This window comes from Sciurus vulgaris (genome assembly GCF_902686455.1).
Source record: "Sciurus vulgaris genome assembly, chromosome: 1".
Lineage (NCBI taxonomy): Eukaryota > Metazoa > Chordata > Mammalia > Rodentia > Sciuridae > Sciurus > Sciurus vulgaris.
The window spans coordinates 80,818,195-80,844,922 of NC_136461.1; the positions used below are offsets into that span (position 1 = coordinate 80,818,195).

The 26,728-nt window shown below is 37.5% G+C and overlaps 1 protein-coding gene and 2 pseudogenes across 10 annotated transcripts in view; 1 reads left to right on the forward strand and 2 right to left on the reverse strand.

Moving 5' to 3' along the window:
* Nucleotides 1–552: 552 nt before the first annotated feature.
* LOC306654055 (microcephalin-like) lies at nt 553–4,428 on the reverse strand (annotated as a pseudogene). The gene is made up of 5 exons: nt 4,292–4,428; nt 3,975–4,151; nt 1,387–1,735; nt 1,050–1,107; nt 553–694 (listed from the first exon to the last, which is right to left on the reverse strand). The product of its transcript is annotated as a microcephalin-like (transcript).
* On the reverse strand, nt 3,214–3,985 carry LOC306652950 (nuclear cap-binding protein subunit 2-like; annotated as a pseudogene). The gene has a single exon. The product of its transcript is annotated as a nuclear cap-binding protein subunit 2-like (transcript).
* A 13,473-nt stretch (nt 4,429–17,901) lies between the features above and the next one.
* MTF2 (metal response element binding transcription factor 2) overlaps nt 17,902–26,728 on the forward strand; it is a 58,011-nt gene continuing 49,184 nt past the window's right edge. For 6 of the 8 annotated variants that reach the window (XM_079149949.1, XM_079149950.1, XM_079149954.1 and 3 more), the window contains exon 1: nt 17,902–18,176. In XM_079149949.1, the coding sequence (XP_079006075.1) occupies nt 18,172–18,176 (5 nt within the window). In that variant the 5' untranslated portion in view covers nt 17,902–18,171. The remainder of the gene's footprint in view (nt 18,177–26,728) is intronic. The other 2 variants (XM_079149953.1, XM_079149956.1) reach the window with 2 other exon arrangements.

The window sequence follows — 26,728 nt, forward strand, 5'->3', positions numbered from 1 at the left end:
ATCAGAAAACATAATTTAAATTATGAAAAATGTGGTAGGCTTTAAATGTGGATGCACTGTTGCAAATTTTCATGATATTAAAAAGATTCACATACTTTCACTATATACTGTGCATAAATTTTTCTTTTCTTCTGTAGATTTCTCCACATATAATCAGCCCCAAAATTCAGTTTGCAATCATGTGGTGCTTCACCTCCAAAGGAGTCCAGCAATGAGGAAGTGAATCCTTCTTTCTGCCTGCTTTTTACACAAAGGGATCCTCTCACTTCTTCCCTGTTCCCTTGGGAGGACATAGGTCATCCTCTTGTCCTTCTGGGCTAGGGTCTTCAGCCTGCACAACACACCCCTGGCTGTGTACAGCAGCAGGTGTCTCCTCTGCAGTCACATAACTGGAATTTGTGTTCTATTCACATTTCACAGGTTTCTGAAGTCACGAGGAAATTTTGTTGTTAACTGAGTCATATGGACTAATCTAGGGTTTTCACCAATGCAGGCAAAATCTGACATTTCTAATATGTTTGTTCTCTCTTAGAAAAAACTTCTGCAGCCGAGCTAAGCAGGGTTTGGCGGTGGTGGAGATCCAGGAGGAAGCTGCTCTGAACCCCTTTCCTTCAGGTTGTCAGGTGAGAAACGGTCCTCATAGGACTTCCCACAATCAGGAGTGGCGGTGGCAAGCCTGGCCACCAGCTGCAGGCTGTGCTCCAACCTGAGCTAGCCTGGGTGCTACAGGCTTCCTGCTGAGGCTCTTTCCCCTCAGCTAGTCTTCTGGAGGTGATGTTCTTTTCCTCTTTGCTGAGGAATTCCAGGGCCTTCAATACTCCAAAAGGCAACCTTTTGCTGTAGACATTATAGAAGACAAACTGTATTTCTCAAAGATCTCAGATACACCTTGGGCTGGGTTGGGGTTGTGGCTCAGTGGCAGAGTGCTTGCCTAGCATGTGTGAGGCACTGGGTTCAAATCTCAGCGCCACATACAAACAAATAAAATGAAGGCCTATTGTCAACTAAAAAAAATTAAACAAACAAAAAAATATAAACCCTTGGCTCACCTCTTGCCTGGGGTACTACTTCTTCTACAGGATCTTTCCGCCAATTTACCTCTTTCTCCTTTGGAAGATGATTTATGGATCTCTGAGGACTTGACTTAAGGGGGTGACTGGATGGTGCTGATTAATGAGTACTTTTTTTTGGGGGTCGTTTTAGATGAACAGCATGCCTTTATTTTATTTGCTTATTTTTGTATGCAGTGCTAAGGATCAAACTCAATGCTTCACATGTCCTAGGCAAGCGCTCTGCCACTGAGCTCCAGTCCCAGCCCATGAGTGCTGTTTTTAACACACAAGGATGTACAGGTAGCACTCTAATTCCATTAATAGTTCTTTCCACCTCCTGATTTTCCACAGACATCATCCAAGGATGTGTGTAAACCAACAGCAAAGGATTCATCTGAACATGAAGAATCATGTGAAATGTTCAACAATGTTTCACACTCAGTTACCTGGATTCTCATGGGACTGGTCAGTCATCTGGGAAGAGGTAGGGGAAAGGTTTTCCCTCTTCTCCTTCATCTCTTGTAATCTCTTCTCCATTGTGCTATGGTGATCACTAATTTTAGTTGTGGGATTATACGTCAATGAGCCATGAGATTCAAATAAGAGGACAGGTATACGTCATTATCGTGAGTTGTCTTTTGCTTTTGTAGCTCTTCAGTCATTTTCTCAAATTTCTTTTGAAGTCTTTTTTTCTTTTTCTTTTTTCTTTTTTTTTTTTTTTTTTTTGAACATGAAATTCTGCATGTTTATTTAGAGTCTCTCCCAAACTCATTTACAGATAGTACAGAGTAGAGTAAAGGAGTTCTAGAACAAGTCCCTTTTTATAGGTGAGGAAAGAGGCCAAGACAGTAAGTTGGTCCAGCTTTATTGAAATCTGTTATAGAAGACACAATTCAAATAAGAATCACAGTCTTTGGTTTTAAGGCCTGTAGAATCTGAGTTTTTTCACCACACAAGAATACAAAATATATTAGTTCAAACTACATTGTAAAAACAAATTCTAAAAATGAATAATGTGTCCTGATTGTTTGCAAATGGTTTCTTCCTAAGCACTTAACAACTGTTATAGCTCTTTAAAAAATTAAAACAGTTTAGAATTTAATGAGAAAACCCACGTTTATTGTAACGTGAAAGCTATTCACATTCAGCCCCAACTTTCACAAACTACTGGAAGATATTTTGAAAAAAATTTCACATTTTTTACATACTAGGGAAAATTATACTCACATATAATATTAGAAATCACCTCTTGCCTTACAAATGCAAAATAAATTCTCTAGACTCCCCTGGCTTGAACCGTAGTAAGCACAATTTGGGAAAAATAAAAAAGACTTCAGTTTGAGAAGTAGCTGAAATAGACACTTTCTTTAAGAAACCTTTCTCTGTTTTTGTGAAGCATTCTCTGTCATCAAGCTCTTTTAAAAAAGAACTCATTCTATTCCCAGGACTACATTTAAAATGGAAAGAATAAATCTGATGGCCTTTACAGCAAACTTCATCATGTCAAGGAAATCCTTTAACACATGTCTCCTGATATTTCATTCCATTTCCTACTAATAGTGTCTTCCCCCACCCACTAGAATATGTGAGGCTTTCTGTATTGCAAACCCTTGCTTTGTTGTTGTTGTTAGCTTTAGGTAAAACATCTTTTGAAAAATGTATATAATTCTTCAAACCCTGCACCTACCTTTGTGCTGTGTAAGGAATGGAAGTGGGACATGTCCCTGGGACCATCTCAGGTTTACTTACTTCTATACCAACTAGTTAGGAAGCTCCCTTGACCCTTTAAAGATTAGAATTCAACATAAAAAACATATTCAGTTGTCAAACACCTGTTGCTAATTTAAAACAAAGCTATACCACATAGCAAAATTCCATGTATTAAACTTTATCTCATGCAAACTTAAATTTTAAAAAATATTCATTCCAGGCCCCAGTGTAGATCATGAACCTACTTAAGATACAAACATGGTAAAACAAATTATTACATTTTTCCATTTTCCTTTAAAAAGTGTGGCATTTTTGGCTGACGGAATAATCAACATTATAGATCAAACCTGTTGCTAAGGAACACTTTGTGTTGTTGGGGAGGGTTCTGGGGATCTAACCAGGGCTTTGAACATGTGAAGCAGGCACTGTACACTGAGCCACATCCCCACATCCCCAGCCCCAGAGAACACAATTTTAGACCTGGTAACTGAAAATCATCTGGTAACTTGACACATGGCCAATATTCTAAGATTAGAATTAAAGGCATTCTTTTATATTCTGTCTGTCCTTTAATAATTTTCAGGAGAAACCATGTAAAGGCTTGCAGCTCAGTAGACACTGATCATATTGTGGGTAATGTTCTTCAACAAACTCAACAGGCCAGTGGAGGGAGTTTTGCATTGATGGGGCTCTCACCTCTCACTGCTTTTGTGCCAGTTTTCCATAGCCACCTCTCCCAGCATCATAGTCTTGTCGATACTCATCTCGAACCTGGCCCCCTGATCGCCCACGTCCATATTGCCTGCCCTCCCTAAAGCCTGCATCCCAGTCTGTGCGAATGATCCGGTCATCCAGACGTGTTCCATTTATATACCGCATGGCATTTTCTGCATCTGCTCTAGAATAATATTCCACAAAACAGAATCCACATGCTGTTTTTTTACTTTATCCAGACCCATAATGATCTTCTTTATGTCACCACTTTTGCTGAAAAGTTCATAAATTTGTTCTTCAGTTGTGTAAAAGGAAAGATTTCCAACATACAATGTTCAGCTTTTCTTCAGTAATTTTTCTTGTTCTTCATTATCACCCCGGAAGTGCTGGTCCCGGTACTGGCTCAGCTCCACATAGGAGTCGCTGCGCAGCGCCTTCAGGAGGCCACCCGACATAGTGCACAAAGGTCGACAAGGACGCGGCAGCTCAGGAAACAACCAGAGAACGGCGGCTGTCTGAAGTCTTTTTTTCAATTTCTGGTGTTTCAGGAATAAAATCTTTGGGCTGTATACACTTATGCTTCCTCCTCATCAGGTGTGACAAGTACTCATTAGTGTTGGTGGCAGGGAATAGAGACTCCTCAATGCACTCTCCAGTTGTTCTGCACCTGGCCACACCATCCTCAGAGGGTCTCCTCTTGCCAGTCACCCTCCTGAGCCTACAGCAGGGCCTCTGGTACTGCTGTTAATAGACTGTGTGACCACATCCTGGATTCTATAGGAATATACACCCAGGACATAAAAACCTTTTTCCACCCAGAGCATGGATATGAGCTTTGCCCCTCTCTTCTGGGCTTTGTCCCAGTGCTCTGGTACCAATCTTTGAAAACAATGTGAGTTACTTGTTTGTTCAAAGTTTTTGAAACCTTTGCCCCCATATCCAGGAGTTGGTTTGTAAATGAATGTTTTTGAGTAATTTTCTGTCCCACTGAAGACCACACCATAAGGTAGGCCACATCTTTCAGGAAGGTGCACCCCATGGCTCTGGGGCCCACGTGTCCTGCAGAGGATCGGGATCAGGGAACTGCCTTCTCTTTGTATTAAATCTCAACGTCCTTACTGTGTCAGGATCCCTGATATGCTTAGATGATTAAATTTTTTTCTTTTTCTTTTAACATATAAAAGTACTTTATTCTCAGGAGAGTCACTAGGCAAGAAATAGATTTTTCAAGCAAGAAGAAACTCAGATCATTTAGTCATCAAAGTCCTTTGCTTCATAAATGAAGAAATTGAGATTCAAGAGAAAAGATGCACATGTTTACAAGGTGTTTCAGTTATCTATTTTATTTTAAAACTGCTTAAAAATTTTTATTATACCTAAACATTTTATGAGTTAGTAATTGGGGTATAAATCAGCTAGATGATTCTTTTCCATGTGGTGCTGATGAGGCCACTTGCTTATGCTTAGCAAGCAGATGACTGGAGAATTCAGAATCAGTTCATTCCTGCCTTACATCTTGGTATGGAAGGCAGCAAAGGTATGCTCAGCTGAGACTCAAATGAAGTAGCTACATGTAACTTTCGTCTTGTGATGTTCTCAGGATAACTGTACTTCAGAATTTCCAGAGACAGTGTTCCAAAAAACCCAAAGTAAAAGATGCTAGTTTATTAAGGTTTTGGTTGAGATAAGATCAATCAGGGAAAATGGGAATAAGAGGAAAAATATTCACTAAGTGTTAAATTGAATCAGAGATGCTTTTTAGTATTGATTTTCACAAAACTCTGAATTTTTCATTAATTGGAATCAGAGTCTGAGTTATCATGAAGTCCTGAGAGTGGAAATGGAGATTTTTCTGGATGATACTATTATTATTATTGTGGTACTAGATATCAAATTTGGGACCTCATGCATGCTAGGCAAGTGCTCTACTATCGAGTTGTACTTCTAAACTCTTTGAAACACTATTAAGTTATAAAATAACATTCCTGTCTGTTACTTTTATTTTATTTATTTACTTTTTAACCTTGACATTTATTTATTTTTGGCAGTACTGGGAATTGAACTGAGGGCCTTTCACATGCTAGGCAAGCTTTCTACCACTAGGCTACATCCCCAACCCTTCTGTTACCTTTATTGACTTCTGTGTTTCTTCCTCCTGCTTATTTGTGGGCTAACCTAAGGGTCATTTCATCATTTGCTATTCTCCAGGTACTTGGTTTAAAAAAAAGCTTATTCATTCTCACTTTAAACATAAATAAATTATTAACATAAATTAAAACTTAGGTTAATTATTTTCAAATATACTTCTTTATTCTCTCACTTATCTGAACTTCAGGCCCTTTCTCCCAGTTCATTTGGAATAGTTCTTATTCCAAATAATACAGCCTTACTGTATCTCAGATTCTGAGTATTGAAAATAAAAATAGTATATCCAGAACAAAGTCATCATCTTCTGAAAGTAGCTTCCCCCATGCTCTCTCTCTTTTTCTACATCATCATTTTTAGTTTTACAGGTTTAGAACTTTGACGTCATCCTTGATGTTCCCTCTTCTTTTAATCATAAACCATGATTCTTGATCAGCTTCTATTATACTTCCTCTCTTTCCAAAGGTCTGTTGGATTCATGCCTTTTTGTTCATTCACAGTGTTGCTAGTCTTCCTCACCACCTTGTGTGGAGTAACAGTCCCATTTGCCTCTGTGCTCATCCTTACTCCTTCTGGTTCATAGTGAACAGTGCTCTCAACTAATTTTCCAGTAATGACCGCAGTATATTACCTGATTTCTAAAACAAATCTCTAAAGTTCATTCTTCCGTTCAAATACAAATGTCTCTAACAGAGCCTTTTGTTTTGTTTTGTTTTTCCTTATTGGGGTAAATGCCAAGGAGTATAAATGATGGACTGTATGGGAAAAGTATGTTCGCCCTTGTAAGAAACTGACAAACTGACTTTCAAAATGGATATAATCCCAGTGTGATTCAGAAGACTGAGGCAGGAGGAATTCAAGTTTGAGGCCAGCCTGGGAAATTAAGTGAGACCCTCAGCAACTGAGTAAGATCCTATCTCAAAATAAAAAATTAAAAGGCCTAGAAATGTAGCTCAGTGATTAAGTGGCCCTAGTTTCAATCCCTGGATGCCCACAACCCCCCAAAAAAGAATGTGTTTGGTTGAAAATAACAGAATAATGGTTATGATAGATTAAAAAGATAGGAATTTGGACTGGGGTTGTAGCTCAGTGGTAGAGCTCTTGACTAGCATGTGTGAGGCACTGGATTCAATCCTCAACACCACACTAAAAAAATAAATAAAGGTATTGTGTCCATCTACAACCAAAACATATTTAAAAAGATAGGAATTTATTTGTTTTATAATTTTTTTGTTAATTACAAAATAACCTACATTTATTATATATATTTTATGTGCCAGGCATAGTTCTAGATGCTAACATGAATTACTAATATTATCTTTACAAGCCTATGATGTAGATATAATATTGTTATTAACCCTCATTAAAACAATGAGGAATAAAACATAAAGAAATTTAAGTAATTTGTCAAGCCTTATGAAACAAAAAAGTTCAGGAATTTAGGATTAATACAATTTTCAAGGATGTTAAAAATGCTGGACTCTCCTATTTTCTACTTTACCATCATCAGTATGTGGCTTTTGTCCTCATGATCACAAGATAGCTGCTGTTACTCTAGGCAATACATTCATGTTTCAGGCATGGAAAAGGGGAAAGGATTATAAACAAAGAGAAAAAGCCTAGGTGGGTATACCAGTCAAAAGTATTTTTCTAGGTCTGGGGTTGTGCTCAGTGGTAGAGTGCTTGCCTGGCATGTGCTTAAACTGGGTTTAATCCTTGGCACCACATAAAAATAAATAAACAAAATAAAGATATTATATCCATCTACAACTTTAAAAAAAGTATTTTTCTAAAACTCTACAGAGGAAGCGTTCCTTCTCACTCTGTACAAATAGTGTGTATACACACATGGGCATTATATAAATCAATCAATTAATTAACCTGGAATTGTTTAATCTGTGGCCAGTTTTCACTGCAGGAAAGTTTAGTATTTTAGCTTTAGTATTTAACTTTTAGACTAAGTAAAGGAAGGTTCTGTCTGGGTAGAGAAGTTGTGAATGACCCTTGGGCATTAGGGTTTAGCATGATACTATTTCCTCATTGACCATTTTGTAGACTGCATAATCAAGGTTGTGTTAGTTAGTTTTTCATCCCTGTGAACAAAATACTTGACAAAAACAACTTAGAGGAGGAAAGAATTATTTTGGCTGACAGTTTCAGGGTTTTCGATCCAAGGTCAGCTCCAATTCAGAAGTATTCTAGTGGAACAAATGGCAGAGAAAAATCTCACGGCATCTAGGAAGCAGAGGGAGAGAGATGGGGGGAAGAGAAGAAGGAGGTGAGGTGGAGAAGAAGGGGCCAGGCAGAAGATAAACCTTCCAGGACCTGCCCTCAGTGACCTACTTCCTTTGACTATGTCCCACCTCCCAACAGTGCATTGATGAAGTCAGAAATCTCAGAATCTAATCATTGCCTAAAAGCCCCACCTCTCAACTTTGCTGCATTGAGGACCATGCTTTCAACAGATGAGCTTTTGGGGACATTGGAAATCTAACCCATTACAAAGGTGATATCTGTGTACTTCATATCTTAGGTGTCACTACTGGTAAGGGTATATGAAATCAATACTTATACACTGAAACATTGTCAATCAGTTCAACACTTTTAGAAAGCAATTGTTAGTACATATTTTGGGAGTTGTTAAGATTTTTTCTAATCTCTTAGGTTTCACTCAAGTTCAAGGCAATTAAATAGGAATTCCAGTCTACAGGAGGTTTCAACTGACAAAGTAAAACTTAGAGGGCATTAAGAAGTTAGTATTTAGCCAGGTTCAGTGGCACATGGCTATAATCCCAGCAATTTGTGAGGCTGAGGAAGGAGGACTGCAAGTTCAAGATCAGCTTAGCAAGATCCTGTCTCAAAATAAAAATGTAAAAGGGCTGGAGATGTGGCTCAGTGGTAGAGCACCCCTGGGTTCAATCCTCAGTACAACAACAACAACAAATTGGTACTGGAGGGAGGGAGGAGGGGACAGAAAGAGGAAATACTGGGGAATGATATTGGTCAAATTACATTGTTATATTGTTTGTATGTATGAATTTTAGCAACAAATCCCACCATTACATACAACTATAATGCACCAATAAAAAAATATGGAAAGAAAAAAACAGAAGCTGGTATTTGGATGGACTATTGAGATAGAAGAGTCAAGGCTGTAATTAGTAAAAAGATAAATATATTCAAAATTTCTAAGGTGAGGGGACTGACAAAGGGATCATTTTTTTTTTCTATTTTTTTTTTATTGTAAACAAATGGGATACATGTTGTTTCTCTGTTTGTACATGGCGTAAAGGCATACCATTTGTGTAATCATAAATTTACATAGAGTAATGTTGTTTGATTCATTCTGTTATTTTTTCCCTTCCCCCCACCCCTCCCACCCCTCTTTACCCTCTACACAGTACTTCCTTCCTCCATACTTGCCCCCCTCCCTAACCCTAACTCTAACCCTAACACTAACCCTTCCCTCCCCCCCATTATGTGTCATCCTCCACTTATTAGCGATATCATTTGTCCTTTGGCTTTTTGAGATTGGCTTATCTCACTTAGCATGATATTCTCCAATTTCATCCATTTGCCTGCAAATGCCATAATTTTATCATTCTTTATGGCTGAGTAATATTCCATTGTATATATATCTCAGTTTCTTTATCCACTCATCAATTGAAGGGCATCTAGGTTGGTTCCACAGTCTGGCTATTATGAATTGAGCAGCTATGAACATTGATGTGGCTGTATCTCTGTAGTATGCTGATTTTAAGTCCAAAGGGATCATTAAGATGTGTGAATCATTAAGAACTGAGAGAGGCAAGATAATGTACAGATGAGCACCTTCATTTCAGAATCTGATCTGAGAAAAGAAGACACATACCAGGTCAAAGATACAGTTGCCTCAAAGGGCCTGCAAGAATAGAAATTGCCTTATAACCTGATAATTTTTTTATTAGTGCATGTTAACTATACAGAATAATGAGTTTCATTGTGCCTCAATCATAATTCAACCAATTCACTACCCATTACCTCATCTAATCCTCTCCTCTTCCCTCTCCCTGGTCTCCTTTCTTCACTCAAACCATCTCCTTTCTACCTTCATGACTTTACCTAATAATTCTATGAGTAGAAATTATCTCAGAAAAATGCCTTGAGTAATGAAAAATGTATGTAAAATGTATGAAAATGAAAAGTTTGAAGATATTTATTCCTCAAAGCATAACTTAATAGCACCACCTAATTACACAGAAACAAAAGTTAAAAGAATGGAACATTTTATGAAATATTATATATACAATATAATTAAACTTTATATGATAAAAACATGAAAGGAAATAAAAATATAACAGTGATAATGAGATTTTGATTAAGATTCTTTCTACATTTTTTGAACATGGGACATTATGGTCACAATATATTGTGATTATGTTTAAAGTCTCAGGTACTCATCTTTATAAAGACATCAAAAGAAATATCAAACATATTTTGATTCCTTAGATATTGTGGCTAGAGCAAAGAAGGCCATTTTTCCTTCCATGTGAACTTGTTTTTTTTGGTACCAGGAATTGAACTCAGGGGCACTTCACCACTGAGCCTAGCCCTATTTTGTATTTTATTTAGAGACAGAATCTCACTGAGTTGCTTTTGTTCAGGCTGGCTTTGAACTCAAGACCCTCCTGCCTCAGTCTCCCAAGCCCCTGGGATTAAGGCATGAGCCACTGTGCCCAGCTTTGTGTGAAAATTTGATCTCCAATTACCTCTCTAGCTCTGTTTCTCTGGTTATGTAATGAAAGTAATTGTCAGCAAGGTACATTGATGTACACCTCTAATCCCAGCAACCTGGAAGGCTGAGGCAGGAGGATTACAAATTCAAGGCCAGTCTCAGCAATTTAGTGAGATCCTATTTGTTTGGTTTTTTTATTGTAAACAAATGGGATACATGTTGTTTCTCTGTTTGTACATGGAGTCAAGGCATACCATTTGTGTAATCACAAATTTACACAGGGTAATGTTTGATTCATTCTGTTGGTTTTTTTCCTTCCCCCCCACCCCTCCCACCTTCTTTTCCCTCTATACAGTCCTTCCTTCCTCCATTCTTGCCACCCTCCTTAACCCTAACCCTAAACCTAACCCTAACCCTAACGCTAACCCTTCCCACCCCCCATAATATGTCATCATCCGCTTATCGGTGAGATCATTTGTCCTTTGGTTTTTTGAGATTGGCTTATCTCACTTAGCATGATATTCTCCAAATGCATCCATTTTGCCTGCAAATGCCATAATTTTATCATTCTTTATGGCTGAGTAATATTTCATTGTATATATATGCCACAGTTTCTTTATCCATTCATCAATTGAAGGACATCTAGGTTGGTTCCACAATCTGGTTATTGTGAAATGAGCAGCTATGAACATTGATGTGGCTGTATCTCTGTAGTATGCTGATTTTAAGTCCTTTGGGTATAGGCCAAGGAGTGGGATAGCTGGGTCAAATGGTGGTTCTATTCCAAGCTTTCTGAGGAATCTCCATACTGCTTTCCAGAGTGGCTGCACTAATTTGCAGCCCCACCCGCAATGTATGAGTGTACCTTTCTCCCCACATCCTCGCCAACCCCTATTGTTGCTTGTGTTCTTGATAATTGCCATTCTAATTGGGGTGAGATGGGATCTTAGGGTAGTTTTGATTTGCATTTCTCTTATTACTAGAGATGTTGAACATTTTTTCATATGTCTGTTGATTGCTTGTACATCTTCTGTGAAGTGTCTAGCCCATTTGTTGATTGGATTATTTGTATTCTTGGTGGAGTTTTTTGAGTTCTTTATAGATTCTGGAAATTAGTGCCCTATCTGAAGTATGCGTGGCAAAGATTTTCTCCCACTCTGTAGGCTCTCTCTTCACATTACCGATAGTTTCCTTTGCTGAGAGAAAGCTTTTTTTTAGTTTGAATCTATCCCAGTTGTTGATTCTTGCTTTTATTTCTTGTGCTATGGGAGTCTGTTTAAAAAGAAAATTTAAAAAAGGAAAAAGAAAAAAAAAAAAGCTGGGGATATAGCTCAGTGGTAAAACACCCTGGGTTCAACCTCCAGTAAAAAAAAAAAAAAAAAAAAAAAAAAAAAAAAAAAGTCAATCATGTAGCTGGTAGAATTGCTCATAATAAAAATCAGTATGGACTACTCTGGAGAGGGAGGAATTATAAATGAACTATACATAGATGACAAAAGTTTTGGGCTTTTCATGGTGATTCTTGTACTCGGCATGCTCTTGTGGAGAACCTGGAAGGTATCACTGTAGCACAAGAGGTTTTTAAGCCAGGGTGGTTCACACATAAGCCAAATATGAGGCTCATTCCCTTATACTTGAACTGTCACTTAAAGAGTCATATAAGATAGATCCTGGACAACTAGAATAATTTAAGAATTATTCCTACAGAATAGTAATCTTTCAGTTTGCCATGACGACAAGCTGTGGCTCCTGTCATATATCCTGTCGAATAAATTGATGTTCAATGTGGAATCTGAGAGTTTTTTGAATGTGAATATTTAGTTGAATTTAAGAAGGTATCACAGTGAGCATTAAAGTTTTTACATTGTTTTTTTCTGTTGTTTTCAGTTTAGTATGTTGAATAAAAATGTAAACTTTCTGAGCATTCTGCCTCATTCCTGCATTTTCTAGCTGTTTGAGTGAACTATTAAGATTTCTGCACTTCAGTTTTCTAATCTGAAACAGATAGTTCTATGTCTAAGAGTTGTTGTTAGGGTTAAATAAGTTAATATACTTAGAACAGGCCCTGTCATATTGTAAATACTCAATAACATTAATAATTTGTTATAAATCCATAAATTCTTCTAGATATATACAAATATAGTACCTACTCATTCATCATTCATTTGGTTTATATAAACTTACATCTAGATAATAATAATAATTACTTATTCTGCATATTAGTCAGGATCCAAACAAGGAAGCAAAATCATAAAGTAAATTGAATACAAAAGTTTAATATTAGAAAATTTTAACTATAACAAGGGGTGGAAGTAATAAGGAATTCATTGGTAAGAAAACTCTAATGAATGCAAGAATAGTAGACACTGAAGAAACCATTACCTCTATTGCCGATATAGAATGTCCAAGAAACCCCTCCCCCCTACACCTTGATGAGATCCAGAATCTGATGGAGAAAGTATAACTGAGACTCACTTAATGGCAGAGAAGTTGCTGAGGTGTTCCATCTGCAAAACTTGCTGGAAATGTGTCTTCTGGAACTTGTCATGCTCTTTAGTGTACCAGAAAAAGCTCTTCTTGAGGAAGCAACTCGTGGGAGACACTAAAACTGCCTGAGATGGGTAACTATGCATAGTGGCTCCTGGCCACTATGCACTGCAGGAGCTAGGTGTTGGAGAAGGCCCTTGAGCTGCAGGATCCTAATGCCGGGGAAACTATCCATACTATAGGAGCTGGCTCTAAGGAAGCTGCATGTGCTACAGGATCTGAATTCAGGAAGCTGTGCACACTGCAGGAGACTATTGAAAGCACACTGGAACCAGAAAGAAACCCCACTTTTATACTGCATAGACTCTCTAGCACCTTCCTCTGACAAGGTTTCACATTCTGTCAGCTGGTGAAGAAAAAATATTTAGAGGGCCCCTATCCATTTTGACAAGAAAGTAATAAAGGGTGAATTTGGAGATGATAAGCAAACATTAAGTTTAAGTTTGTTATGTATACTTTTTACAATTAATTACGAAGGTTAGAAGCAGAGTTCATGGTATATGCTTTCACTTGGTATATACTTTTCATTTGATATTATGGAAACATTTAATTTTTCTTTTGCCATTTCAGATTTATTTCCTTTTCAGACCTGTTATCCTTAAAGAAAAGGGAGACCATGTCCCTGAATGCTCCCTTCTGTTCTTAGAAACCTAGCTTAGTTAAGGGAACAATGAAAGTGTGTCTGGTTGGAATGTCTAGAAATATATTATCTAGAAGAATTGTGGCCTTCTCTCATGTATGCTTGAAATTATCACAAGTTAGAAAGTTACTTTCTTATATGCATGCTAGGACAGCTGCTCCTTGGGATGTTGATCATACAATGGAACGAAGCAAGCTAAGCTGATGTGCTTCTGTAACCCAACTTATAAAAACCCCTCCCTGTAGTAACTGACTTGGGTCAAAAGAGGGAAGTGCTTATTCAAATGGACGCCCCAAGACAAAGTTCAGAGAGGCATGGGAGACTCTACTTTCTGGAGAGGTACTGAAGACACTGCATGAAGCAGAAGTACACCTGTCCAACCCATGCCACTGGACTTTCTGAAAAAGCATCTGCCAGCCTGTGGCCACTAGACCTCCTTGTATTTCTCAATAAACCCTATATCTCATATCTCATCTTCCATGTTGTCCTTGGTCTCTTGGCAACCTATCCTATTACCCTAGCACAAATGTAACACAGATCAATGAAATAAAATTCAAAAAGAACACAGAAAGTATTTCTTTGACCTTGCTGACTTATCTGGTTATTTGCATTTCTATCTGCACAATAACCAATGTCAAAGATCTTCTAGTCCTTTTCTACAAGAGATTAATAGCTAATAATTACGAGCTTGTAAGTTTATATAGTATTTTGTAACATTCCTCATGACATTTCAATGATAAAATTTGGGAATTCCTAATTTTTTAATATTCTGCTCAAATTTTCATCTTTTTCAATGTTGGTTCTGATTATGATAGTTCAATACTATCACTGACTTCTGTTACTTATTAGCATATCTAGATTGTATCAGTCAGAGTACACTAAAATATCCTGGGTGGTATACATTGTAGTGGCCTAACACAACAAAATTTATTTCTACAATTGAACATTCACATGCTAAAAGATTAATAAAGTCAGGCACAGTGGTGCACAGTTGTAATGCCAGCAACTTGGGAAGCTAAGGCAGAAGGATTGTAAGTTTGAGGTCAGTTGGGCCATTTAGTAAAATCCTGTCTCAAAATTTTAAAAAAGGTCTGGGGATGTAGCTCAGTATAATGTCCCAGGGTTCAATCCCCAGTACTGCAAAACAAAGTTAAAAAGACTGTGAGAAAATACTCACAGATCCCATATCTGATAAAGGACTTCTGTCCAAAATACATAAAACATTTTTTAAACTTGATATAAGAAAACGAATATCACAGTTAAACAAATGGGCCAAAGGCCAGGCATGATGGTGCATGCCTGTAATACCAGTGGCTCAGGAGGCTGAGGGTAAGAGGATCCCAAATTCAAAGCCAGTTTCAACAATTTAGGGAGGCCCTAAGCAACTTGATGAGACCCTGTCTGAAAATAAAAAATACAAAGGGCTGGGGTTGTGGTTCAGTGGTAGAGTGATTGCCTTGAAAGCGTGGGGCACTGGGTTCGATCCTCAGCACCACATAAATAAATAAATAAATAAATAAATAAAATAAAGACATTGTCCATCTATAACTAAAAAATTAAAAAAAAAAAAAAAAGGTTGGGGATATAGCTGGGTGGTAAAGTGCCCCTGGGTTCAATCCCCAGTATAAAAAGAAAAAAAAAAAAGTGAAACAAAAATTTACCAAGCAACTTAGCAACTCCATTTGTAGGAATGTCCTCATGAAAAATAATAAGAATAAAAAAACAAGTACCTACACAAAGACTTGCACATAAATGTTTATAGATTTATGTCTAATAGTACAGAATCAGAAATAATTCAACAATTCAAATGTCCTTCAACTGAATGAATAAACAAAATGTGGTACATACAATGGAGTTCTAGTCAGCAATCAAAAGGAAAGAAGTACTAACTGGTAAAACATGAACAAACCTCAAAAACATGAGTGAAAGAAGCCAGATGCAAAAGACTATATGAGTTAAATTATATGAAATTGCCAGAAAAGGCAAATTTATAGAAATAGCAGATTAGGGGTGGGAAAGACAATTGACTGTGAACAGGCATAATGAATTTGGAGATGTGGGATGTAAATGTTCTAAAACTGAATTGTGGTAATTATTGTAAAACACTAGTCACTGTTTATTGTAGTCATTAAGGGATCTAAAGTGATAGACATTCTTTCTCAACAATATTTCATTATAATTCAATATTTTAACCAGTACCATTTAATAATTTAAATACTTCAGTCATACATTTTCACTCTGTTTCTCTGAGTAATAGTCCTTAGTTTTACATCTCTCTTTAGCCTCACTGTATCTTCTACCTTTCAAGTTTCACTTTATCTCTATTTTATTTTGACATAATTTCTCATAAATTTATCTTCAATGCTACTCCTACATTGGTTAGAGAAAAATTTTTGACTTAAGCAGATACAAACCTAGCATGATGGTGCACTCCTGTAATCCCAGTGAATCAGGAGGCTGAGGCATGAGGATCACAGGTTCAAGGCCAATCTCAGCAATTTAGCGAGACCATGTCTCCCTCAAAATAAAAAATAAAAAGGATGGGAGATATAGCTCAGAGGTGAAGTCTCCATGAATTCAATTCTCAGAACCAAAAAAATAAAAAATAAAGATATTTCACAAACAAATTATGTAAGTTTGCTATGCACCTATGCCTAATTACAGATCATCAGTTTTAGAGAACATTTGGCCTACGTTGTCCTTAACATTATGTCAAATGGTCCTAATTTCTACATCTTCAGTAATTCAATACCTCATTGATAGTCATTCCAATCTCAGAAACTCAAATACAGTGGTCCTTTCTTAACTGCAGGGAACCCTTACCCAGTGAATTCCTGAAATCTTTTAAAGTAATAAACCCTATATATACCATGTTTCTTCCCATATATACATACCAATTATAAAGCTTAATTTATACATTAGACAAAGTAACAGATTAACAATAAATTATTACAATAAATTGTAAGAAAAATCATGTGAATGTGGCCTTTCTCTTCCTCTCCCCTTCCTACCCTACCCCTCTCAAAATATCTTAGTGTACTGTAGACTTTGCAACCTCAGCTTTTTCTTTCTTTATTAAATTGAGACTATCTACTTCTTCAGTTAAAGGAAACATTTTTTTATTTATTTTTTATTATTATTATTTTTTTAATTCTCACAGGTGCTTTGGGGTGGGAAGAGGAAACGTTTTATAGCTTCTCTTTGGCATATAAAATTGCCAGCATCGTAACTCTTGTATTTTGGGATCATTATTAAATAAGTTCTGCAAAACCATGACAACAGGTCTGATGACTGAGACACTAAGTGACTAATGGGCAGGTAATGTAGATACGCTGTACAACGGGATGACACATCTAGGGAAGGACAATTGGACAGTGATATTTCATTACACTACTCAGAATAACATGCAATTTAAAACTTAAAATGAAACAGTAAATGGTAGTGGATAAAATATTGAGTGACCCTGGATAAAACAAATAAGCTTATTTACAAAATTTTTATAGGCTGAGGGAATTCCTTTCAAAATATGAGCAAAGGGAGTATAGGCCACAAGAGGAACTTTCTCAGTTAAAAAAATGTGTTCAAAATTCCTGTGACATAAGACAAAACCAAAATTATTTTAAACAAAATTATAAATGAGTACTACGCACGGTTATTAAGAAGAGCTGGGTGGTATCTTAACCTAAGTTAAAGAGACAAGCATGCACTCGAACAGCTTGTCAGTTGGGACCCCTGTCGGCAGGAGGCTAAGCGTCTGCCCTAGTATTAAAGTTCTGTATTCGTAAAATAAACCACTGTGCACGAGATTATTTTCAGATTTCATTATAATTAGAAAAGATTACAAGGCAGGCTAAAGGAGAAAAGCTCTTTCATTGTTAGTGGGAAAAATCCGAATATCTTCCACATAAGGTGCTCCTGTTTATAGAGTTCGGGCTGAAGCGTAATCGTTGAACAAAATTAATTTTGACCTCCCGGGTCTCCTCCCCGCTGAAGAGAAAGACACTCGGTGTTAAGGTGAATGTAAAAAAAAAAAAAAAAAAAAAAAAAAAGTCTTAGCTAAAGTTTTCTTCACTGAAAGGAAATTCGCTCGGTAACATGGATAAAGTACAGCACTATTTCTATCCGTCAGAACCTGCACGCTAAAGGTCGGACACAGTCTTCCCTTAAAAGCAAACAGCGTAGCACAACCAACCACCAGGAGCGCAGCGTTCACTATTGTGTTAGCACCGGCGGCGGAAGGACTTAGTTCACCGCAACGTTAAAGAGTCCTTCTTTGTTCAGCCCCAGCCGGGGACGCAGGGCGCGGTGTTCTTCCGCGCTCGCCGCGCAGTCCCCGCCCCTCCGCGGCCCTGGAGAGCTGCCATTCGGCCTCGGAGGCGCTCCGCGCTCCCAGAATGCACCGGCAGTCCGCGGGAAACCAAAATGGCGAAGGGCTGTAGCGAAGTGGGCTGTGTTTGAGGCCGGTATAGGAAGGCTCACTCTACCCACAACCCTCGTCCCCGAGGACCTCGTTTTGTGCGTGCGTATGTGCGGGGTTCCCGGTGGGGCGGGTGCCCAGTAAGTGTTCGGAGTCGCAGGGGAAGCGCCCACGGGGACGTGATTGGTTATATTTTCCTGTATGAAGCAGTTGGCACCACTGAAGTGACCGAATGAGGTGAGAGACCTTGGCCTGGGAACCGACTCTTCCGGAGGAGGTGGGGGTGGGGGAAAGAGAAGGAAGAAAGGAAGCAAGTATAAAAGGGAAAGATGGAGGATCGAGGTGGGGGTGGGGGGCTCCTGTTTCTGGGTGCCTCTGCATTTATGTATATGTTGAAAAGAATGGATGGGAAGGAATAGCCATTTGAATGTTTGACAAAAATAGGGACTAAAGGAACGAGCAGGGCGTTGGGGGAGTCTGTTGGAGGAACATGATAAAACGTTGAGACGGGAAAGCTGTGTTTGGAGGGCAGGAAGGAACCTGGGGGCGGGAGTCTGGAGGGGCAGGATGAACCTGGTGACGAGGGGGTGGGGAACTGTGAGAGGAGCCGTTAGCAAATTGGGACTGAAGGAGATGGGGAACCAAGTGGAGGGGCTGCCTGGGACCTTAGGGGGCGCTAAGGGAAGTAGCAGCTTGAAACCGGAGGGTAGTGGGATTGTGTAGAATTGGAGTGAGGGGGGTCAAGTGGATGGGTTGGATGTACTGTGAGAATAAGGGGAACACTGAAGTGGAGTCCGGAAGCAAACGCTGAAGGCTGAAAGGGAAAATGCGATGGGGGGAGAGGTACCTTATGTTTGGAGCGCACAAAAATCTGAGTCATTTCGTCTGTTCAGTTAAATTTAACTCACATCCCTTCTCGGGATTTGTATTGTATTCAATTTTACAACTGAGGTAATTACGGCTTAAGGGATTTTAACTAATTTGCCAAGATTTCCAAACAGCGTATTTGGGTAGTGCCAGAACTCTTAACTGCATGTTTTACAATCTGGTGTCCTTGGTTGCTGGAGTTTTTCTTTGGAAGCAGTTAGCAGGAACAGATGGATTTATCGGGGTGTTTTGACGAACGGTGAGAGTTCATGAATAATGGGGAAAGGGTTATAGAATGTTACTGTATTTAAAACATTTAACTTTGGTTAAAGATAGAAAACATCTAATACTAATCCGCATATGAAAACCTATGTAGGCCCGTGTATAACATATAGGAAAGCACCATGTGTAGCCAGTACAGAGCTAGAAATATGTAAATAGTGACTGATTTAATTTGACTCCAGATACTCTAGTGGTAGTAACTTTCTCCTTCAGATCTGTTCCCTGTGACCCTTCTGTATACTACCTTGCCTACAGGCTGGTTTCAATTTCCATGTTTTTATTTTCTCTTGAGAATTCCTTTGGGGGGGGGGTAGAGAATTGCAAACAGTTGAATTTAAAAGTACTTATTGTGAATTAAAAAAGATGTACTTAAATTCTTATGTGACCTTTTCAGAGGTTGGACAGTGTTTTAAGTGGAGCCATTTTGACTAAGGCTTTAGATGTCCAGTAGTTTAGGTAAGAAAAGAGTTGATTTTAAATTACTTAATGTAAAGCATTCTGTTTTCTGTTGGGAATGTTATGTACATTCCCAAGTACTTGTAGTGATGTCTTGAGAGGAAATGCAAGGTGAAGCTTTTTTGTCGCTTTTGGCTTCCTAAATATAGAAATGTATTTGAATTTAAGTTTCAAAATCTGCTTGCCTTCAGTTTTTTCTAAGGTACTAAAAATATTCTAAATATTTGAATTAAGAATGCACCTGTTGGGACTGGGGTTATAGCTCAGTGGAAAAGCACTGGCCTAGCTCACATGAGGCACTGGGTTCCATCCTCAGCACCACATAAAAATCTACTAAAAACATTTAAAAAAAAAAAAAGAATGCACTTGTTTCCTGATACGGCATACCTTTACTGTTAATGGGTATTCATGGAAAGTTAAACCTATTAAGATGAAATGCACACACAGCTTCAGGACTAGATGAATAGAAATAGTCTGGTTAAACCTTAGATGAAACAAATTTCTTTAATAGTTCATTGAGTTATGCATGTTGCCTCAAAGGTCTGTTGTGAAAGGAATTTTATTCTATCTATTCTGATAGGGGTCATTACTCTTTGATGCCATGGATTATAAATAGACCTTTTCATTAGGTTTTTGAAAAAACAGTTTGATTTATTCATATTTCAGATAATCTTTACATTTGACTTGAGGAAGCAAAGTATTGTGATAATCTGTGTTAGCAGTTGGGGAAATTGACTTCTTAGGAGTTATGACCAAAATCTGTAGTTTGGTGACTTAGAAAGTAGAATTTAACTGCTATTTTAATTAGTCTACACTTTTGTGAACTGCATTCCTTGGCTGATATTTTCATGCTTCTTTCTGCTGTTCTTAAAGAAAATTTGTTATAGGGAAATAAGTACAACAGTCCTAAATTGGAGAGTGGAAGTTTCTTTGTGGGTGTTTCTTATTTGTTAGAGTAGTATTATATAATAGAACTTTCTGCAGTGATGTCAGTGTTTTGTTTCTGCTATTCCAGTAAGCCACTAGCCACATATGAATATTGAACATTAAAATGTAACTAGTGAGACTGAGAAATGAATTTATAATTTAAATTTTAGTTTTAATGAATTAAATGGCTGTATGTAGCAGGGGCTACAAAATTAGACAGCACAGTATTGGAGGTTATTACATCCATATTTCAGGAATTATCACATCCATTAACCATGGAGACCACAGGAACCCAAGGATAAGGAACTGTCTTAGAATGAGGAAGTTTGCCAGGTGCTGTGGCATATGGCTGCAATCCCAGTGACTTGGGAGGCTGAGACAGGAAGACTGAAAGTTTAAGGCCAGCCTTAGCAACTTAGCAAAATCCTAAGCAGCTTAGTGAGACCCTGTCTCAAAATTTTAAAAAAGGGCTGGGGGATGTGGTAAAAGGCTTCTGGGTTAAATCCTCAAACCACCCCCACTGCCCCCTCCCCAAAATGAGAAAATTCAAATTTTCTGAGACCACTGTAACATGAAGAATTCTTCATTTTTGTCATACACCATGTCTTCTGTCTTACTTATTTTCATATAACTATAATAAAATGCTTCTTTGGTCTTCTCTAGTCTTTAAAGACAGGGTGTTGCTAGATTGCTGAAGGTTTTGCTAAGTTGCTGAGGCCGGCCTCCAACTTAAAAATCCTCCTGCCTCAGCCTCCTGGATCACTGGGATTACAGTTGCCTGCCACCATGCCCAGCAATTGCATAGTTTTTAAATAACAGTTCTCTTGAGATTTAATTCACTAGCATAGTATATATACATAATTCACATCTGCCTTTTTAAGGTATACAGTTCATTGATTTTTTCAAAAGTATACTCAGAGAGTCATACAGTTATTACCATTGTCTAATTTAAAAATACTGTCATTATGTCAAAAAAAAAAAAAAAAGAAAATCTGTATCTAATAACAGTCACTTTTCATTCCCATTTCCCCTCAGCCCTTGGCATCCACCAATCTATTTTCTATGCCTATAGATTTGCCTATTCTGGACATTTCATGTAAATGGACTCATACAATATGTGGCTTTGGGTTTGACTCCTTTTATATGACATAACGTTTTCAAAGTACATCCATGTCGTAACACATATCAATTACTTCATTATATGAAAATCACATTTGTCTATTCATCAGTTGATGTACATTCAAATTGACTTGTAAGTAATGCTGTAATAAGCATTGTACAGGATTTGTGTGGATATGTATTTTCATTTCTCTTGGGTATATATCTACATGTGGAATTGCTGGATAAGATAACTGTTTAAACATTCTGAGAACCATCAAACTTTTCTAGAGACTCTTCCATTCCATAGTCTTACCAGCATAAGTTTTCCAGTTTCTCCACATCTTCATCAAGACAATTAAGTCTTTTTGATTTTAATCATCAATTATAGTAGGTGGGAAGTGGTATTTCTTTGTTTTGATTTGCAGTTCCCTGATGGCTGATGAGGGTGAGCATGTTTTCATATACTTATTGGTCATTTTTATCCCTTCATTGGAGAACTGTCTATTTAGGTCTCTTGCCCTTTAAAAACTGGGTTATCTTTTCATTGTTGAGTTGCAAAAATTCTTTGTATATTTTGGATACAAGTTCCTTGTTTTCTAAATTTTTGTTGTTGATGATGATGTTTATTTATATGCAGTGCTGAGAATTGAACCCATTACCTCCCACATGCTAGGCCAGTGTTCTACCACTGACCTACAACCCCAGCCCTTCAAGTTCTTTCTCTAAAACATTTACAAACATTTCCCCTCATTTTGTTTATTATCTTTTCACTCTGTTGATGGTGTCCTTTGAAGCAGAAAAGTTCTTAATTTTGATGAAGTCAGTTTATCCCCTTTTTTTGTGCTTTAAAAAATATTTTTTTTAGTTGTAGATGGATACAGTACCTTTATTTTATTTATTTTTTTGTGGTGCTGAGGATCTAACCCAGTACCTCACACGGGCTAGGCAAGTGCTCTACCACAGAGCCACAACCCCAGCCCTGCTTGTGCTTTTAATGTTGCCTCTAAGAAACCATTGCCTATCAAGGTCACACAGATTTACTCCCTATGCTTCCTTTTAAGGTTTATAGTCTTAGTGCTTACATTTAGGTCCATGATCCATTTTGAGTTAATTTTTTATAATTTATATGAGGTAGGAGTCCAACGTCAGACTTTGGCTTAGTTTCCAGTTTCCTAGGACCAGTATTCTTTCTCCATTGTATTGTTTTGACAGTCTTATCAAAAATCAGTTGTGACCATACATGGAAGGGTTTGTTTCTGAATTCTCAATTTTATTCCGTTGACTTATATGTCTATACCGTGACATTACCATAACATCTTGATTACTGTTGCTTTGTAATAGTTTTTGATATTAGAATGTGTGAGTCATCAAGTTTTGTTCTTTTAGGATTGTTTGGTTGAGGTTTTCATGCTTTTTTTTCAAGCTGGGATTTTGGTGGGCATCCTGTTGAGTCTAGTTTGATTTAGGGAGAATTGCCATTTTAGCATTGTTAACATCCATGAACATGGGATGTCTTTCTAGTCTAATTTTTTCTGTGTCATTTTTGTTATACAAGTCTTTTTTTTTTTTTTTTTGCTACATTTCTAAGTATTTTGTTTTTTTTTTGGTGCTATTGTAAATGGAATTTTTTTCTTAATTTCATTTTCAGAATATTTATTGCTAATGTATAGAAGTGTATTTGACTTATCTTTGTACATTTTGCAACCTTGCTGAATTAATTTATTCTGATCATTTGGGGTTGGAGATTCCAAAACACTGAGTTTTATGGCAGAGTTTTTCTTCACAATATGAATTTTTGTACCAAAATGTATTGGTGACACAGTATTTAAAAAAAAAAAAAAAACTATGAGAATTAAAATTTGTAATAGTGCTGGACTCTGATGTAGACTTATGAACAAATTGTGTTTGATTTTTACTTTGAGAAATAAAGTAAATGAATGTATCTCATTTACTATGTACCCCTTCTTCTCAAACCATTTAGTGGTGGGCTAGGGAAATAAGAGATGCCTCAGTGTTTCCTCCTAACATTTTTCCCAGTGCCTGCTTACACACTTTCTCTTGTGTGCCAGTACTCTTGGATGTATCTTATATGCTGGCAATGAGAATTATTTGGCCACCTGAACAAGTAGTAATTATAGAAATACATCAGTCATTACCAGGTGTGGTGGTGCATGGCTGTAATCTCAGTGATTTGGGAGGTAGAGGCAGGAGGATTGCAAGTTTGAGGCCAGCCTCAGCAAGTTAATGAGATCCTGTCTTAAAAAAAGGGGAGGAGGTTGGTCTAGAGATATAGCTCAATGGTGAAGTACTTCTGGGTTCAGTCCCTAGTATTGTAGTATTGCCCCCACCCCAAAATAAAAGTAGTATCAGTTATAAGATTAGGTCTTACTTTTGTTTTTTGCGTTAAAATGTGAAAATGAGGTCTCCTCAGATGTGTTAGAAAAGTTAGTGATTAAAACAGGTTTTCCTAATGCAAGTTGAAAGTGCTTTAAGGACTGAGACTACAACTCTGTTACAGTTCTTACCTAAGTTCTTTGCATCCTCATCATTGTCCCCCCAAAAAACAAACAACAAACAAAAAAACACTAAATAAACCATGAAGTTAGTGGCAGGAAGATCAGTTGGGAGTCATTAGTAATTGTGAAGTAAGTCAGTGGTTTTGGTGATATTGGGGAGTTTTTAAGAAACAGCAGAATTTGGTGAATATTTGCTGGGTTAGGGAAGATGAAGGAATCAAGGACAACACTTTTCTAGCTTGAGAAATAGTCAGCTAGAAATGGCATTAATACAGGGAATACTGAAGGAAGGGAAGAAGTTTGAAGAATTTGATGTTAGTTTTGTTAGGTTAAAGGTGCTAGGAGAATCCAGATAGAGAGTAAGCAATTAGAAAAAGGATCTGAAGCTTTTCAAGATAGAATGGGACTGGAGATTAAGAGATTTAGAAATCTCAACAGAAAAATTAGGTGAGGCATTAGGAATAGACGTCTATTCAGGACAAGCAAAACATGTAGAACAAGAGGAGGGAATTCCAGACAACTCAGATATTTAAGGAATAGTCAGAGAAGGAAGAATCTACAGGAAACAAATGGCCAGAGAAGTGGGAGAAAAGTCACATACTGCAGGTGATGGGTGTCTCAGGAACAAAGAGAAGACAATTTCAGGAAATAGGTCATAATCATCAGTTATCAAAGGTTGGGTACAGTGGGAACTGTAAAACTTGTCTGGTATTTGGAAGTCTTTGATGCAGTTGTTAACGGTGTTCAGGACAGAAGTCAGTTTGTTATGGATTGAGTAAGTGGAAAGTGCTTTTCCAAGTTTATTGGTGTGAAAAGAAAGAGGAAAGTGGATAAGTAATTTGTAAGAATTTTTTTTGTTTTAATTTTATTTTGATTTTGATTATGACAGATTTACACCAAGGAGATTTGGAGGAGATTTAAAATAAAGGAAGAGAAATTGTTGATGAAGTAAGATTTTTTTTTGGGTACCGGGAATTGAACCCAGAGGCATTCAGCCACAGAGCCATATCCCTGGCCCCATTTTGTATTTTGTATTAGAGACAGGGTCTCACTAAGTTACTTGGCTGAGGTTGGCTTTGAACTTGCAATCTCAGCCTCTTTAGCTGCTGGACTTCCAGGCATGCGCTACCAAACCTGGCTAAAGTAAGATTCTTGATTTAAGATCTCTCTAGTATTGGAGAAGAGTCATGTCTTTTTTTTTTTTTTTTTTTTTTTTTTTAAATATATATATTTTAGTTGTAAATGGGCACAATGCCTTTATTTATTTTTATGTGGTGCTGAGGAGTGAACCCAGTGCCTCACACATGCTAGGCAAGTGCTCTACTACTGAGCTACTACAGCCCTAGCCCCAAAGGGCATGTCTTAGAGAAGTGGATGGGTTTAAGGGAAAGGGGGTGAGGAGAAAGTTGAGGAATTTCCATTTTTTGGAGCTTCCCTTTCCTCTGAGCTTTCTTCCTGTCTTGCAAGTGAAGAGATTACATATTCCAACAGATCTTTCACCAGGTTCCTCTTTCAGAATGTATATACATAGCAGACCATTGTATTTGAGAAAATTTCTTTTTTTTGTATGGTAATTACTTTGAAGATGTGTATGTTTTAGTCAGTTTTTGCTGTGACCAAAAGACTGGACAAGAACAACATAGAGGAGGAAAAGTGTATTTCAGAGGTCTCAGTCCGTAGATGGTCAACTCCTTTGCTGGTGAGGTAGAACATCATGGCTGAAGGGCATGGCAGAGGAAACCAACTCAGGACATGGCACCAGGAAGCAGAGAGAGGCTTCCCTTACCAGGTGCAAAATATAAACTTCCAAATGCATGCCCACAGTGACCCATGTCCTCCAGCCACACCCTGTCTGCCTACAGTTACCATCCAGTTAATCCAGATCAGTGGATTAATCCACCAATTAAGCAGAAACTGTCATAATCATTTTACCTGTGAACCTTTTGCATTGTCTCAAACATAAGCTTTTGGGGGACACTTCATATCTAAACCATAACACTAGTTATATATATAGCACCTAAATTTTATTTGTTTTGGTTCTGGAAATTGAATCCAGAACCTTGCACATGCTAAGCACATGCTTTACCACTGATCTGTGCCCCAGTACCTAAAACTTTCTGAAAAATAGGTAATGATTTCCTCCTAATTTCAAGTTCTCTGAGGCCAGGAGATTATGTCTTAATCATTTTAAGCTTTCAACTCATTGAGAAGCATCTAGCACATGTACTACTTTCCCATTCATAGTAAGTAGAGTTGGAGTTGTTTATTTAGAAGTATAGTTTTACAATAAGAAAATATTTTAAACATTGAAACAGAATAACCAATTTTCATTGAGAAGAGAGCATCACTTTCTTCTGTCCTTAGATTAGTTTAAGGTTCCTTTGAGCATTTGAACCCCTCTGTCGACTCTCAGTTTGAATTTTTTTTCCCCATATTTTTCAGTCTGAAAATTTTTTGATAGCTTATGAATTCTTTATCATTAGATAGATAGAAGAGTAGTTTTTGCTGCCGTGGTTAAAAGCACTTACCCAGTATGAAAAAATCTTTATAATTTCAAATCATTCACATAATATTATTTTGGATCCTAATGATATTACTTCTTAATCTTGAGTTAACAACAAATAACTGGGACTGGGGAGA